The sequence below is a fragment of the Nyctibius grandis genome, chromosome 3 (genome assembly GCF_013368605.1).
Source record: "Nyctibius grandis isolate bNycGra1 chromosome 3, bNycGra1.pri, whole genome shotgun sequence".
Classification (NCBI taxonomy): domain Eukaryota; kingdom Metazoa; phylum Chordata; class Aves; order Nyctibiiformes; family Nyctibiidae; genus Nyctibius; species Nyctibius grandis.
Window position 1 is genome coordinate 86,903,596 of NC_090660.1, and position 15,993 is coordinate 86,919,588.

The 15,993-nt window shown below is 35.7% G+C and overlaps 1 protein-coding gene across 3 annotated transcripts in view; it reads left to right on the plus strand.

The window, feature by feature from the left end:
• The window catches only part of TAF2 (TATA-box binding protein associated factor 2), a 68,091-nt gene that overhangs the window by 13,757 nt on the left and 38,341 nt on the right, over positions 1-15,993 (plus strand). For all 3 annotated transcript variants that reach the window (XM_068396527.1, XM_068396525.1, XM_068396526.1), the window contains 9 exons: positions 536-677; positions 1,042-1,273; positions 2,499-2,683; positions 3,247-3,360; positions 4,656-4,755; positions 6,437-6,522; positions 11,852-11,987; positions 13,441-13,595; positions 15,782-15,896. In XM_068396527.1, coding sequence (XP_068252628.1) covers positions 536-677; positions 1,042-1,273; positions 2,499-2,683; positions 3,247-3,360; positions 4,656-4,755; positions 6,437-6,522; positions 11,852-11,987; positions 13,441-13,595; positions 15,782-15,896 — 1,265 coding nt within the window. The remainder of the gene's footprint in view (positions 1-535; positions 678-1,041; positions 1,274-2,498; positions 2,684-3,246; positions 3,361-4,655; positions 4,756-6,436; positions 6,523-11,851; positions 11,988-13,440; positions 13,596-15,781; positions 15,897-15,993) is intronic.

Genomic DNA, 15,993 nt, shown 5'->3' on the forward strand with positions numbered 1-15,993 from the left:
AATATGGTGAGACTTGTTGGATAAATTTCACAATATGCCTGTATTTCTTTTCTAGCCAGCCTATTCATAGGTGAGATTTCTGTGAAACTAAACCAAAGCAAAGTTGTTTCAGTTACAGGAAAAGTTTTAACTATAATAAGAGGTTTAAAGAAGCTGCAAACGACAACAACGTCTTTTAAGAACGTACCTGTTACATGCAGTTTTTGTAGAAAATTATTTCAGCAAGGTACAAAGATCATGGTCAGGGTACAGTCACTGTATAAAGATTCTTTACTATTGAGGAGTTGGAAGATTAATAAAAACTGCAATTCGAGTTACATTTAATTAATAAAGGTTCCTATAAATTCATATCCTGTAAGTTAAGCTTATGTTTATAAGCTTTTGAGTTGTGCTTTGTAAGTGGATCTGGACATCCATGAGAATGAAGCAAACACATTATCTTGAAAGACCAAGAGTCCAAAACTGAATGATTTTTCTGAAATAACTTTCATGTAAGTTGTATATATTTACTCTAATTTTGGTCTTGGTACAACAGAGTTAAAAGTCCTGAAGGTGCATATAAACTTTTCTCTGGACCAGCCAAAAGGAGGCCTTCATTTTGTGGTACCCAACATGGAGGGCAGCATGGCAGAAAGAGGGGCTCATGTCTTTTCATGTGGCTATCAAAATTCTACAAGGTAAGAAAACTATCTTTGAATGTTAGATGGTATTTCCTCTTTAAGCTCAAAGAGTAGGAAATACAAATAATTTCTCTGAATTCTTGTAAGTTTGAAAAATTCTAAAACTTAATTTGTGCTTGAAAGGAGCTTAACGATGTGAACTAGCATCTGATGATTAGTAATTAGGATTTCTAGTGTTTATAGCTCAGCAGGAGGTAATGGCAAAGAAACTTGTAGTGCTTTATAAAATTAATGTATAAGGAGTCAGTCTGTCAACATGCAAAGTATTTAAGAATATAGTTTGGAACTTGAGAGAAGAATCATCTGTGAAAAAGAGAAATATAATTGTTAACCATTTTTCTGCCAATCCTAACTTCCCTAGATTTTGGTTTCCTTGTGTTGATTCGTATTCGGAGTTGTGTACCTGGAAGCTTGAGTATACTGTAGATGCTGCAATGGTGGCTGTTTCAAACGGAGATTTGGTGGAAACTGTATATACCCACGATATGAGGAAGAAGACTTTTCATTACATGCTGACTATTCCAACTGCAGCTTCTAATATCTCCTTGGCAATAGGACCTTTTGAAATCCTTGTTGATCCATACATGCATGAGGTAATAATCTTCATAGGGGCCTCCTTTTTTTTGTAAAGAACTAGTGACTATTTTTATGTTGCAACCAATATATATTGGTCAGATATGGATATGTCTGGATACGACTTGCATTAGTGCAGTTATATGATAAAACTTGTCTAGTAATGCCTGTGTTTAGGTTTATCTCCAAAGTAAAGCCTTTGAATGAGCAATAATTCTATTTATGCCTGAACTTATGGTGCTAATTTAGTTGGAGATGGTAACAGCATATTTCTCAAAATATCTTTAAACCCATCCTGTTGCTGGTAGTAGGTGAAAATTATTGCTACACAATTAAGTGGTCTTCTGAACTAAATCTGACATTGAGTTTTCATTTTAAATAGATTGTTGACATAATATTGAAGTCCACCTGTTTGTATTTACATCTGTAGTTTCAGCTTGAGTAAGGATGGACTTGGCAGGCAGGTTAAGTTACCAGTTCAGCATGAAGACTGGCCTGTATATTCTTCTTTTGAAAGCATGATAGGAAAATACTGGGAAATAGCTGTTCTACTTGATCCAAGGGCAAACATCAGATTTTACTCATCAGCAATGGTATTCTGTTGACTTTTACTCATGGGCCATACTCACTTGTGAAAGGTAATAGCTGTTAAAAAAACAAACAGTTGTTGATATTTGAAAAACCCAAACTGATAAATTTCTGTAGAGTTTGACTTCTATAGAGCCGACTTGAAGTTATTTATCGTTCTCAGCTTGGTTCCTGTGTCACTACTGAAGTCAGTGTCACTGGCTGCATCATAAGTTTGTGGAAAAAACAATAATATTGAAGGTTACTTGTGGTTTTAGCTGTAACAAGTCTTCTAAACAGTAGCATTGCTTGACTGATTTGAAAATAGCTAATTATTTAGTGCATAAAAGAGAAATATTATCTCCAAAAGACATTGGATTTCAAAATCAAAGAAAAATGTCATGTGTTTTTAGATGATAGACATCACTAGGTAGACATTGTTATTGTGCATTGTCTGCTAAAATTATTTTCCTGTTGTTGCTCTCACAATTAAAATGGACATCTTGGTGGACTTTCTGCCACGATAGTTATTATCACAGCTTGAAAATGCTTTTTTTCTGTTAAATTTACAGCATGTATATTTTTGTTTTGTTGTGGTTTTTTTTCTGTTATGTAATATATTTAATATTTATGGATTTAAATGTCTTAGTTTTGTACCAAATTTTCCTTTGTTTGTAGGTGACTCATTTTTGCTTACCACAACTTCTCCCATTACTCAAACATACCACGTCATACCTTCATGAGGTGTTTGAATTTTATGAGGAGATTCTTACGTGCCGCTATCCGTACTCCTGTTTCAAGACTGTTTTTATAGATGAAGCTTATGTTGAAGTAGCTGCTTATGCATCCATGAGTATTTTCAGGTTAGTATTTGAGAAAATAACACCTTCTAAATCCACAAGCTTAGAAGCTCTAGATCCAAGGCTATTGAGAAATACATGAAACTCTTACAATTTTTATAGCTTGAGTTTTGGGCTCTCTAGTTTGAAAAGGCTGTCTTCTGTTGACATTACAGGCTTTTAACACCATTTCTGATTTTATCTGTTATAAAGATGTTGGATTTGATTCTACTTTAAGAAAAAAATGGCAGTGGTTTTCTTTCCGAATTAGAAACACCATGCATGAAATATTTAAGATCAAATTAAGTGCAGAAGTTTGGTGATGTTTTATTTTTCATCACCAGGAATCCAAAAGAGTTTCAGCAGATAAAACAAACTACTTTGGCTTTACTCAGAGAGTTGCATATAGATGATAATACCAGGAGATCTGCCTGGCTTAAGGGTATTAAAAGGAAGATGTTACTATCTCATTGGAAAAAACAGTGAAGGAATTATTGTATTTGTTTTGGCTTTTAAAACAAGGTCTCTATTTTGTTTCTTTGGAGCTTGTGCTCATATTGTGTTATTTTCTTTTTGTGGTGGTCCAGCACCAATCTCTTACACAGTGCAATGATTATAGATGAAACTCCACTGACAAGGAGGTGCTTAGCACAGGCCCTGGCCCAGCAGTTCTTTGGATGTTTTATATCCAGAATGTCCTGGTAAGTAATTTACCATTGTACTCTCTGGAAAATGGGGAAAATCTAGGAAACTCAAATTTTAATTTGCATGTTGCATTTTATCAGAAGAATAAATGAAACAGTAAGTGTAGAAGAAAGCAGAAAAGGAAGAATAATAAAGCCAGCTCAATAAATGAAAATCCATGAGATTTTTTTCTTTGTTTGAGAGGGGAATATGAGATATAAGGTTCCAAAGACTGCAGAGATTGAACGTGTCTTCTCTCAGAAATTGTTGCTACTGAATGTTATAGTGTGCTTTGGCAGCTGGAAATTTAGAGGGGAGACTCTTTTGTATCATCAGTAAATTTCTGTCAGATATTTTGGATGAAGAAGTGTAGCCTGCGTGGGAGGTACTTGTGGAGCATGGAACTAATAAATTATGAAGTCCAGACAGGGAAATGCAGAAATTAGTGTAAAATGGGCAAATTCATTGGGGTGGTAAGCTGCCTATAAATCCATTCCTCAGAAAATGTCCACCAACTGGCTCTTGCAGTTCTGATCAGTGTTTATTTTAAAGACTTTTGCATACACTTTATATTCAGGGACAAGGAGCCCATTACTTTTTTCATGGCAAAATTTTATGTCCCAGAGTATCCTTGGCTTAAAAAAAAAAGAAACCAACATGTTTTTAAATTGATGTTTGTACTATTGTAATTTCTCTTGCTCTCTTCCTTATTTCTAGTCAACTTCCATTGTGAAGACAATTTTTTCCTCCCTTGTAACGGTTCCCTTTGTTTGTGCCTTTATTTTATTCACTTCATCATACTCTGTATGTCGTTCTTATGTTCAGAATTCTATTTCATGATAAGTTTGTAGGTTTTGGCCATATTTTTCCCTCTTAGAACATAACTCTCAAGAGGTGTTTAAATGAGTGTCCAACAAATTGTGAGATAGGTATTTTGTCTACTTGTTATCCAAATCTTTTGCATTGCATTGAAATGTTAATCATGAAATAAAGATCATATAGATTAGCAGTTGTTTTAGCTTTAGTGTCCATATCCTCTGTTTTATTGTTACTGTTTCAGCTAAAAGAGTTTGGTTTTATATTTTAATCTGGGTTTCTGTGGTAAAAGTTCAGTTTTCACTGGCTTTTCAGTTTCATCAGTCCCCTCCAGGTGCCAAGTTACATAAATTGGTTCACAGCTCATCAGACTCCTCTTGACTTAGAGAAGTTATATAACCTGCTGAAATTTGTGGCTATTTTGAGCTGGTCAAAATACCACTCCTTACAAAATACCTTCTGAAGTGCTATAATTCATGCCTCTTTCTTATTATAGGTCAGATGAATGGGTGCTAAAGGGAATCTCTGGTTATATTTATGGCCTTTGGATGAAAAAAACCTTTGGTGTTAATGAGTATCGCCACTGGATTAAGCAGGTAACAACATAATAGTAGTATTTTCTATATCTTTTGGATATTTTACATCAAAGAAGATGCAATATAAAACCAAAATATAGTATAGTTTTGCACTGCAATCTAGAGAAATTTTTAGTAGTGACAAAACTTACAGCTAAAATATTTCTACCATTTGCTGCAAGGAAAAACACCAAACATATTAACCGAAATACATTTCTGGGACTGCCTTATGAATAATTTTCATTGTCTCTCTGTGCAATTAGTTTTCCTCTTTTTGTTTGGGCTTTTGCACAAAACCAGAAAGAATAAGTCAAAAAAGATTGTACTTCTTTTAAACGCTTAGAATAGAATATGGGATTCATAAGGAGATATATTTGGTGAATTTGTTATACTGTGATGGCCATCGATATGGCACAGAAGGGCTCCCGTGTTAGCTTGGATCAATAGTGGATCAGGTATCTTTTAGTATCATTTAAGTACTAAATGAAATAATGAAACAGTAAAAAATCGCTGTTGAAGGGATTTCCTTTCTTGGAAAATAAATTTCTGTCTATACCTTACATTTCCAAATGTAATGTTTTTAGACAGGTACTTGCTAGTGACAGCAGCAGTGACTCTTCATTCTTTGCCAGTAACATTCATTCACAGAAAGATGTGTATCTCCTTCCTTTTCCTCTCATCACATTCTCTTACCCTTCCTCTTCCAAAAACTGGGTTACTAACTCCGTGGGCTCCGTTTACATTCCTTATTCACATGGGGACCCAATACCGTATCCTTATCTGCCTAATGTACATTCAGCTCACCAGTTGTGTACTGTCTGTACTAAAGATGTGGGTGCTACAGAGAACAGCAGAACTGGATGAAGGTCTACCTGAGTTCACTGGTGTGTGCAGCAGAAGTTGCTTCTAGATATTAGTTGCTAATGTTCTTCCTATGAGTTAGTCAAGTGCTTCCACATAGAACTAAGAGGTGCTGCTGTCACAGCCTCCAGTTCTGCCCTTACTGCTTTGAATGCATTATCAATATATGCAAGTGTGTATGTTGATATGAATCAGTAAATATCAATATATATCAACATTTGCAAATTCCTTGACTAACATTGAATTGCAGACAGGCATCAATTTACTCTCCCTATGCTCAAGCTGACCCAATTTGGTTCAAAAGCCATGTTGACTGTTGGGTGATAGTAAGCCCATGCAAACATCCTGCCTTGAAGTGTTCTTGTTAACATGGGCATAGCACTACACAAATTCAAGCTCATGTTTCAGTTCAGAGCCAGCTGCAGTCTGGTTTGGGCATGGGTCAAGGTGAGCTTCTATATGCTGCAGTCTACTGTGTAGGTATACCGAGTATTACTTCCCACTGCAAGGAAGTTGTGATCACCTTTATTTCATTTGGTCAGAGACAACTTATTTATTAAACAATAATACTCTTTAGATATATTATAGTTAAATGTTGTTGTGGGTTGACCCAGAATCCAGACCCAGAACAAGTATTAACTGCTAATTTCTACTGCTTTATTATTGTTTCCTATGCTGAGGATCATCTGTGATTTTAAAATGTTCTTTGTGTTTGTAAACAAGTTTAATTAGGAGGTGTGGCTTGAACAATGATAGGAAAAGCTTTCCTGTTGTCTTTAAATAATTTCTCTACTTTTCAAAGTTATGCTTTGTATGTAAAAAAGTATGTTATACTTTTTAGGAGTTAGATCAAATAGTGGCATATGAACTGAAGACTGGTGGAGTTTTACTGCATCCAATATTCGGAGGAGGAAAAGAGAAAGACAAGTATGTTTATTTAAGCCGCAAGTCATTACAGGGTATGTTTTTATGGGGCCATTAATATATGCCTTGGGTGTGTTGTGTAGCACAAGGCCAAAGGCTGAAGAACTTCAGCTGCCCAAGGCATGTATTACCAGTCTCACAATATACTCAAGATGTACTCTATATCACTGTTGTTTTATTTTTCTTTCACTTTAAATCTTGAAGGCAATTAAGTATAATGAATGTTTTTAATGCTGTCATGAAACTACTTTTTAGTAAGAGGATGAGAGAGAATATGGAGCCAGAATTTTCTCCTGAGCTATTTCTGGAGTGGTTAGTAATCTTTAGGCTTTTTACAGTACCATCGGTTTTCTTTGCTCTTTTTCTTTCCACTCTCAGTTACCACCTTGCAGTCTTACACTGAGATTTCTTATCAATTGGAAAAAAAAAGTATTAGATCAGTCATCTGTGAAGTACCACTGGTAACTGTGAACTGGCTGGGTTTGCAGTTTCCTAATAACTGTAGCTTCAGTATTGGTAGCTTAGGAATTTTCCCTTTACCTCTTTTGTGATACTCCTGTAGTACCCGCTGAGTAGTGCTAACCACTGGAGATAGAAAAGTATTACTAGAATTACCAGATCAGAAAGTTAATCCAGGTTTCAATGACAACCTTTTGCTGGGTTTTTCTTTTCTTGGATAAATTAATCTAGTTATGACACAGCCTCACAAAGAGTTGGTCTTTGGAAACTCATGAGCAGCATGTGCGAAACTGTGAGGTTGAGCAGTGCAGGTGGAGTGGGAGAATATGTGACTTTCTTAAGTCTTTACTGCAGCAGAAGCCCTCGTATTATGACAATATAACCTAAATTGTCTGCAGTGGTGGTTCTCTTGCTTTTGAGTGTGTGCAAATCCAAGTTTTGTTCATTTTAAATTAAAACTCTGGATTTATAACTGAATGAAGTATACAAATAACCCACTGAAAATTTGAATAGTGATCTTTTTTTGAGAGATGAAAAAAGAAGAAAGTGTTTTCTGAAATCAGGAATAGGACATATTGGCTAATTTCCCAGCCAGGTGAATCCTCAACAACTATCGTGTTTTCTGGATGTTATAATCACAGATGCAGCTTGTGTATGTGCATGCATGCCAAGCCATTACTCAGTTTTGCTTGCCTGCTCATGGTGGATTTTGATTTAGTTCACTGCCCTGTTCTTTCAAGTAGTGAAGCAGACCAAGTACCTAGATACTTTTGTTTACATATACCTCTGAAAAGCAGGTTACAGCTGGCTGCAGTCATTTTAGGCATCCTGTTGGTGATGATGTCTTTATTAAGGAAAATCGGGGTACTGTATTAGGTCTTGGCAGACTTTTTAATTGGCAGCGTTACAGTTTGGCGACATACTCTCCTAGACAAAGAAACTAAATTCTAATAGGATCAGATGAAACTAGAGAAAAAGGGCACATTTTTGAAAAAGGAAATTCACTAAAATAAAAGTCTTGTAACTGTTAATTTTGTTAGGTTTATTGTATTTATTCTAGATTTGGACACAAATAGTTGAGAAAATCCTGTTCTAATGCTCTTTAATGTATGTCTCCTCTATGTGATGTGTCACTGTTAGATACTCTGATGTTTCTGCAGCTGTTTCACTACTTCATTGTATTACAGCTTGTTCATGATAATCATAACATCACTTAAATACAAATTACAACTTGCTGTTTCTTGTAGACTGCAAAGTTCCCTTGTATGTAAATTAAGTATGTGTTCCTGACCGTGGGAAATTATTTGTATTTAGGGAAGTATTTTCATAATGATGTCTAGTACATTTCTCTCCAATATATTTTTTGCATTTCTTTGTTCTGCTTGTTATGATATAGTTTCCTGCCAAGCATATTTGCATTACAGCAGTCCCAATTAATAATAATATGAAGAAAAAATTAGGTTAATTAATAATCTCATTTTTCAACTAAATTAGAAATATAATATGGAAATAAATCATTGGGAAAAAAAACCCTTCTTTCAGACACATGAATTAATTTCTGTGCAAAACACAGGTGTCTCAGATTCTTCCTGTTTATGTATGGTGAAACACAAAAACTGCTCTCCAGAGCACTTATTTGAAAAGAAAAAATTCCAGAGCCTGGGAAAATGAAAGAAAGAAAACTGCAGGTTAACTGCTGTATGGATGAAAGCTTCAAAACAAAGCTTCGTGTGTTATGTTTTCATTTTGTGTTCTTCCCTCTTAGATTTTGGTTCTCTTCAGTCTTTGATTGTGCTGGCACCACCCTGCTGTAAAAGTTAAAAACCTCAAGAAATTTATACAGATGTATTTCAAATGGAAGAAGCATATTGATGGGTTTCTGTTGAATGACCACAGTGTGTTCAAGAGCATGAGCATTACAAATTTCTATGGAAGAGCTTGTTCGATTTTCACTTTGACAAAGGTCCTAGGTCTATATTGCTAGTTTTAATTCTCATTTGGTGCCAATTCAATAAGTTTTAGAAGTATAATGATTGAAGAAAAATATATTTGGAAGAAATGTATTAATATCGAATGAACTACAAAACGTAACTGTGAAATGCAAACTTGTCTCAGTTTTGATTTGCAGTTAAATAATGTAACCAGTACCAAAATCAGTCGACACTTAGTAAATTTAAGAAGGCTAAGAATGTGGGTCCTGGCTTGGTTGTAATTTTCAAGAAAAGAATTTTACCAAAATCAATCAACTGTATAATTTGAAGCTGGATAAATAGTTTTATAGTGAGACCAAATTATTATATGATGTCTGAGCCACAACCTCAGTTTCCTCCTTGCATTTCAATTCTTTCATGGTTGCTAACCCATCCCTACCTCGGAATAGAGAAGTATCCAAAATAAGAGGACAATTTCAATAAGGAGAACTTTAGCAATTGCCTATCAACTAGAAACAGCAAGTAGCAAACCTAAGTACATTCTTATTATATACACAGTATGCCTCAGAAGGGTAGTACTTGCTTAAATTTAGAAATACTTTTCTTTTTGTATCTTCTTAAGATGTTTAAACAGACATTCATGAGTAAAGTCAAGGGAGTCTCCTAGTAAATAGAAGGATGGAAAAAAAGGCAGCAGGATGACCATGAGCCAGCAGTGTGCCCTTGTGGCCAAGAAGGCCAATGGCATCCTGGGGTGTATTAGAAGGGGTGTGGTTAGTAGGTCAAGAGAGGTTCTTCTCCCTCTCTACTCTGCCCTGGTGAGGCCACATCTGGAATATTGTGTCCAGTTCTGGGCCCCTTGGTTCAAGAAGAACAGGGAACTGCTGGAGAGAGTCCAGTGTAGAGCCACGAAGATGATTAAGGGGGTGGAACATCTCCCTTATGAGGAGAGGCTGAGGGAGCTGGGTCTCTTTAGCTTAGAGAAGAGGAGATTGAGGGGTGACCTCATTAATGTTTATAAATCTGTAAAGGGCAAGTGTCATGAGGATGGAGCCAGGCTCTTCTCAGTGACATCCCTTGACAGGACAAGGGGCAATGGGTGCAAGCTGGAACACAGGAGGTTCCGCATAAATATGAGGAAAAACTTCTTTACGGTGAGGGTGACTGAACACTGGAACGGGCTGCCCAGAGAGGTTGTGGAGTCTCCTTCTCTGGAGACATTCAAAACCCACCTGGACGCGTTCCTGTGTGATATGATCTAGGCAATCCTGCTCCGGCAGGGGGATTGGACTAGATGATCTTTCGAGGTCCCTTCCAATCCCTAACATTCTGTGATTCTGTGAAATGTTAAGGGTCTTGCAGCTACTTTGGTTCTTGCCATCTCCTGAAATCTTAAGAGCTGCAGATATGGAGCTAAGTGCTGATCCTGTCCTGGTAGAACGCTTCTTGCTGGCGTACGTTTTTCAACAGAATCGAAAGATTAGTCAAAGTTAAAATGGTTTGTTTCATAGGTCTTTGAAAGCTCTGCAAGACCAGTCTTTTCCTGACATAGCTGGCATGAAAGATCAGGCTTATAGCACTTATCTTTGATTGTTACAATTAATGAATTAGTTCATTCTGTCTTGCTGTGTCTTCTTCTAAAGTCTTTGGACAAATCAGGTGTTTGGTCCATCTGGAAATGTTTTAGTTAAATTATCTGTAAGTGAGAATCACAGGGGAGGAATCCAATTTGAGCCCAGAAATTTTAAGTAGCTGTCATTTTCTAAGTCGCAATGGCCAATTTGTGTTTCTCTGCCAAACAGCAGAAAATAAGTCTTGATTCCCACTTCTTAAGAAGTTGACCTGACATGGTGGGGGTCCAGTTTCTTAAGATGTTTGTTATTCGTTCATGGAAAACTCAAATGTCCTGTGAAAAGAACTAAAAGAAAAAACATAGCGCAGCAAAATACACTTGTCACAGACTTGGTTCATCAATAAAATAAAGTCAGATTTCTAATTATCTCTACTTCTCAAGTAATTGAAAGGGGGCAAAAAGGTCTTAATTTTCTCAAGAATTACCATATTACAGCTACGTTTCTACTTTGAAACTGGGCTATAGGTCAGAACGTTTGTGTTCTGAAATGTAAAGCTTGGTGGAGAAAATTAATTTTAAAGCTCATCAAAATTAAGTCTTTTGGTGTTTTATTGCTGTACAGCCACGAAGGCTACTCAGAAATCAGTTCTGGTTTTGAAAGTTTCAGGGTTTCACTATTTGTTTGTCTTCTGATATGGAATGAAATTAAACCATTTAAAATATTTTGCTTGTAGACATGAAGGATATGCGTGAAGGAGCACCATAGATCGTTCAAGTTATGGAAACAGTGTGGTGGCTGTAACATGATGCTCTGCCTAGTCTTCCTTGGCATGTTACCTGATTTAGAAGACATCGGTTTGCCAAAGTATTGAAAGCATAAAGTTGCTAACTAAAATAAAAAACAAGCAATTCCTTTGGCTCATCACATGAAAGTCTGCTCTGAATTTTAAAACTCTTCTTTAATAGCAACAATTATTTATTTAAAAATAAAATATTCGCTATGTACAATCACTTTGAAAAGTGGAAGAGGAGGAATGTCAGTTCAGGACTAGTTTCCAGACTCAAGTCCCAGATTCCTTGCTCTGGTTGCTACTGCTACCCCTGTCTTTACAGGAATGCACAGCATGTATTCTCTATACATTATTCTCCATACAGTACTTGCTGTATGCCCGGTACATACACCTGTGTCACCTTTCTGTACAAGCATGCCATCATTTTAAGCATGTCACAAGTTATAACTTTAAAGCAGTCGAAGAGATCCTAAATAATTGTCAGTGCAGCTATAATCTTGGTTGCTAAGGTGTATTTTAAGTTTCATTCCATAAAATGCAAAATAGAGAGCTGGTTTTATTTATTTTTATTTTTTCAGCCCTGCATCACATTTGCATTTTTCTATCAAACACCCTCATACACTGTCCTGGGAATATTACACTATGTTCCAGTGTAAAGCACATCTTGTTATGAGACTGATTGAGAACAGGATTAGCATGGAGTTCATGTTACAGGTAGGTATTTAAATGATTATGTGGAATATAGACAACTTTTTGTCTTTAGTTTCATTTCTATTCATTGTGGTGTTTAAGAAAGAACAAAACAGGTCCTCACAGGATTCCATTTGTATTTTCAGTTTTAGCAGGATAAAACAACCATAAAATGTAGGTCATTTGTGTTAGGATAAGGTTAGCTATTGTTCTTACATGTAACTTCTAATACTTTTTATATGTTGCATGTTCTTTGTAGTGTTTGCTTTGGGTTATTGTGATTTGTTGTTAACACTGACGACCTGTTTTACTTACCGTAACTGGTGTTGCTGTGAGCTAATCTAATCAAATTATAAATAATGAAAGTAATGGGAATCCAGCTTCTGCTCTCTCCACTGTATAAAATTTTCAGTGCTAGAGGGAGCATAGATCTTTATATTAGAAGAAGCAGTCGAATAGAAGATTGTAATTTTATTCTGAAATACTGAACTTCTGCAGAGTTGTAGTTTTTCTTCCTTACTAAATATGTTTTGTGATTTGCCTTAAAAAAGATAGGGTGCTATAAATAAACAGAGTTAGAAACTGAGTGATACCTTTTCCTATCAGCTTCAGGTTTTTGGATGGCTTTTGGTTTGTTTGGTTGGGTTGGTTTGGTTTGGTTTTGAAGGATAACGTGTATGTGCTTGTGCTAGAGCTATTACAAACAGTTGTCAGGTTGAAAATACAGCAGATGCACATTATTTAAAGCTTTCCTTCCATAAATTTTAATTATTCTTTGCTGCTTTTAAAAAGGAATAGCAAAGCTGAGAACTTGATGACTGTTTTATTTTTAAAAAGCAGATATAGTCAGTGATCTGTTTTACTGTAGATAATTTTTGAAAGCTAATGGTCTTTTAATGGATTTTGTGTATGTATATGTAACTTTGAGGAAGCTGGTTCTTTGAAGAAACTCATGTGGAAAGAACTGATTAAGAAAGCACCCTCTGCATTATAGTTTGGTAAATAAAGGCCACACCTGCTTGCAGTGACTAACCTCACAAATTACATGATTTTGAAGCATAGAGGTGATTAGAACTAGAAAATGGATGCGAGAAATTGTTTCTATATTCCACTTCGAATTCAACTCTTTTTGCATGCTAAGTTGTACCCGTAGCAGTGATAAGCAAAGAAGACATTTTTAGTTTAATTTTGTTACCACTAAACATTTCTCATGTTCAGAAGCTGGAAGTTCAGAGCTTTCTCAACATCGTGGATGGTTTGCCTTAAGTAAAAAAAATTGTTTCTGCAGATCATAATTTCTGATATGGACAAGCAAATAATTTTCTGAAATGTTTTTGTTTTGAAAGACTTTTTTTTGAGGCCAGTTATCAGAGATTGATTTTATTGGCCTTTAGTTGCAATTCAGCTGCAAAGAAACAAAGAGCTTATTTTGTATGTTGAAGTATTTAGACAAAGTAATAACTTTTTATCATTTTAGGTTTTCAACAAGTTGTTGAGTCTGGCCAGCACTGCTTCATCTCAGAAGTTCCAGTCACACATGTGGAGTCAGATGTTGGTTTCCACATCTGGGTTTTTGAAATCTATCTCAAATGTCTCTGGCAAAGACATCCAACCTTTAATAAAACAGTGGGTGTATCCTTTTTATTCTTGGTCTGGGTTGTTAATATGGAGAATGAATTTGTTTTTTTAATTGGCACTATTAAAGGAATGTGAAGAAAGGTATGAAATATCTTTTCTTAAAACAGTTAAGTACATTATTCTTTAAATTAGAAATAGATGTGAGCCGCAGGTTCACACTCCTTTCATAGTCATTTAGAGTATGCTAGCTTTTTTGGGTGTTCTTTACTAGAAGGGATTTCATGATTTTAAGTTTTACTTTGAAAAAAGCACAAGAACTCTGCTGGAATTTAAGGCCAAATTATACTAAAGGGATTCCAGAGGACACTGCCCATAGAAATATGTTGAAGTCTGACATGGAAAATGCTATAGTCTGGTGCATTTTAAGATGTGATTTCCAGTAAATCACCATGAAATAAGTAACCTAAACCACAGATCGATAGTTTAGAATACACTAACATTTAATAGTTTGGTAGCTTGTGTTAATATTACAATTTCAGGTAAAATAAACCTCTGTGTGTTGATTCTTCAAATTTCAGTGATATTAGTCAAGAAATAGGATTTCTTATTTTTGATTGATATGAGGGTAAATTTGAATTTGCTCCATTTAACAGGTTTAATTGGTAGTTTTAATGAATATGACTGCCTGCAGCAAAGCCGTACCTTACTGTTCTAACAGAAAACAAAAGTAGGTATTTATATTTAGATGTTATTTATTTGAGCTGACTTGATAATGCTCATGCATCTCAATATCTAACTAAAAACACTGTATAGTTAATATTTATAGAGTAATATGAGAAGTTAGTATTTTATCTGCATCAAAAGTATTCATAAAGTATAAATACGCATAATTCTAATTTCCATACTTAACTGTGCCAAGCTCTTGAGGAAAACTGGGGTTCTATATGTACATATATTCACACTGCAGCTATACCTAAATGTCAGCATTACTGTCTGAGCTGGGTGAATCTTAATTCAGTCTGTTCTGTAAGCAAGGAAGAATTGTAAGTCTCAGATCTGGGGATTTTTCAGCTTCTCTGGAATTTGGCCCCAAGGCTGATCCTGTTGACTGTAACTTGTGTTTAAGCCTGTGGTTGTAACCCCCTTACCTCGTTTCAAACACTGTTGCACCTGTGATAGTAGATTTTCCACCTTGTAAGACCACAGCAGGTCTTTGTATTGTTTGGGAGGATATCTTATTACTATTAACTAGCACTATCTTATGCTATTAATGAGTGCTGTGTTGATGCTGAGTTTAAACCTTGTGCTGAAGAAACTGCTAAAAATGTCTTAAGCTGTAGCTGATGACAAAGTCACAGATCTTTATGAAGGCAGCCGCCGTGAACAGAACCAGTCTGAGGTATTGAGCCAGATGACCATATTTTGGGAGAAAAGTTAATAATGCATGTATGATAAGAAGCCTCTTTGAATCTGGCAGCTTCTCCCTTAAATATCAGGACATGAAAGAACAGGTTTTCCTTCCCTGCTTTTGTCTTATTTTGTCAGAGCATGCACTTATATTGTTGGGAGCATGCACTAGACTGAAAGACTTCATTCTAGTGTTTTAGTTTTACTAGAAATAAAGTGTAGTAATGACTGTCATACAAGTAATGAATGATGAAGTTACTCACAGGAACCAGCTGACTTGAAGAAACCGTTGCCTGGGATAAAAATGCAGAGTAAGATAATGATCTTACTTAGATCATTAATAATGATCTAAGTAATGATCTTAAAGACTGATACTTTTTATCAGTCATATTGTATACTCTCATGTATATGTGAACTCATATATGAGGAAATGAGGAATATGAGGAAAAACTTCTTTACTTTGAGGATGGCAGAACACTAGAACAGGCTGCCCAGGGAGGTCATGGAGTCTCCTTCTCTGGAGATATTCAGAACCCACCTGGAAGTGACTCTGTGCAACCTGCTCTGGCAGGGGGTTGGACTAGATGATCTCCAGAGGTTCCTTGCAGCCCCAGCCATTCTGTGATTCTGTGATATAGATATACACACACGTGAGCGCTCACAATGACCCAGTTTGAAAAACTGCAATAAGTGTTTTCATTTCCTGATTTTCTTGGGATAGGAAATTCTAGGAATAAAGAGGCATAAAGCAAGTGTAAAGAGTGAAAACATTGAGAAATACGTTTGTTTATAACTACTGCATTGTGCACTAGAATTCCTATACTACTTACTAGGGATCAGAGTGGAGTGGTAAAATTTTATGGCAGCTTTGCATTTAATAGAAAACGGAATGTATTGGAATTGGAAATAAAACAAGACTACACATCTCCTGGGACTCAGAAATATGTGGTAAGGTCAATTTTCCATATTTTACATACACGTACAAGTATGATGTATACAGTAATAAGCATAATTTTAATGTTAATAACAAAGTCTTGTGAACTTG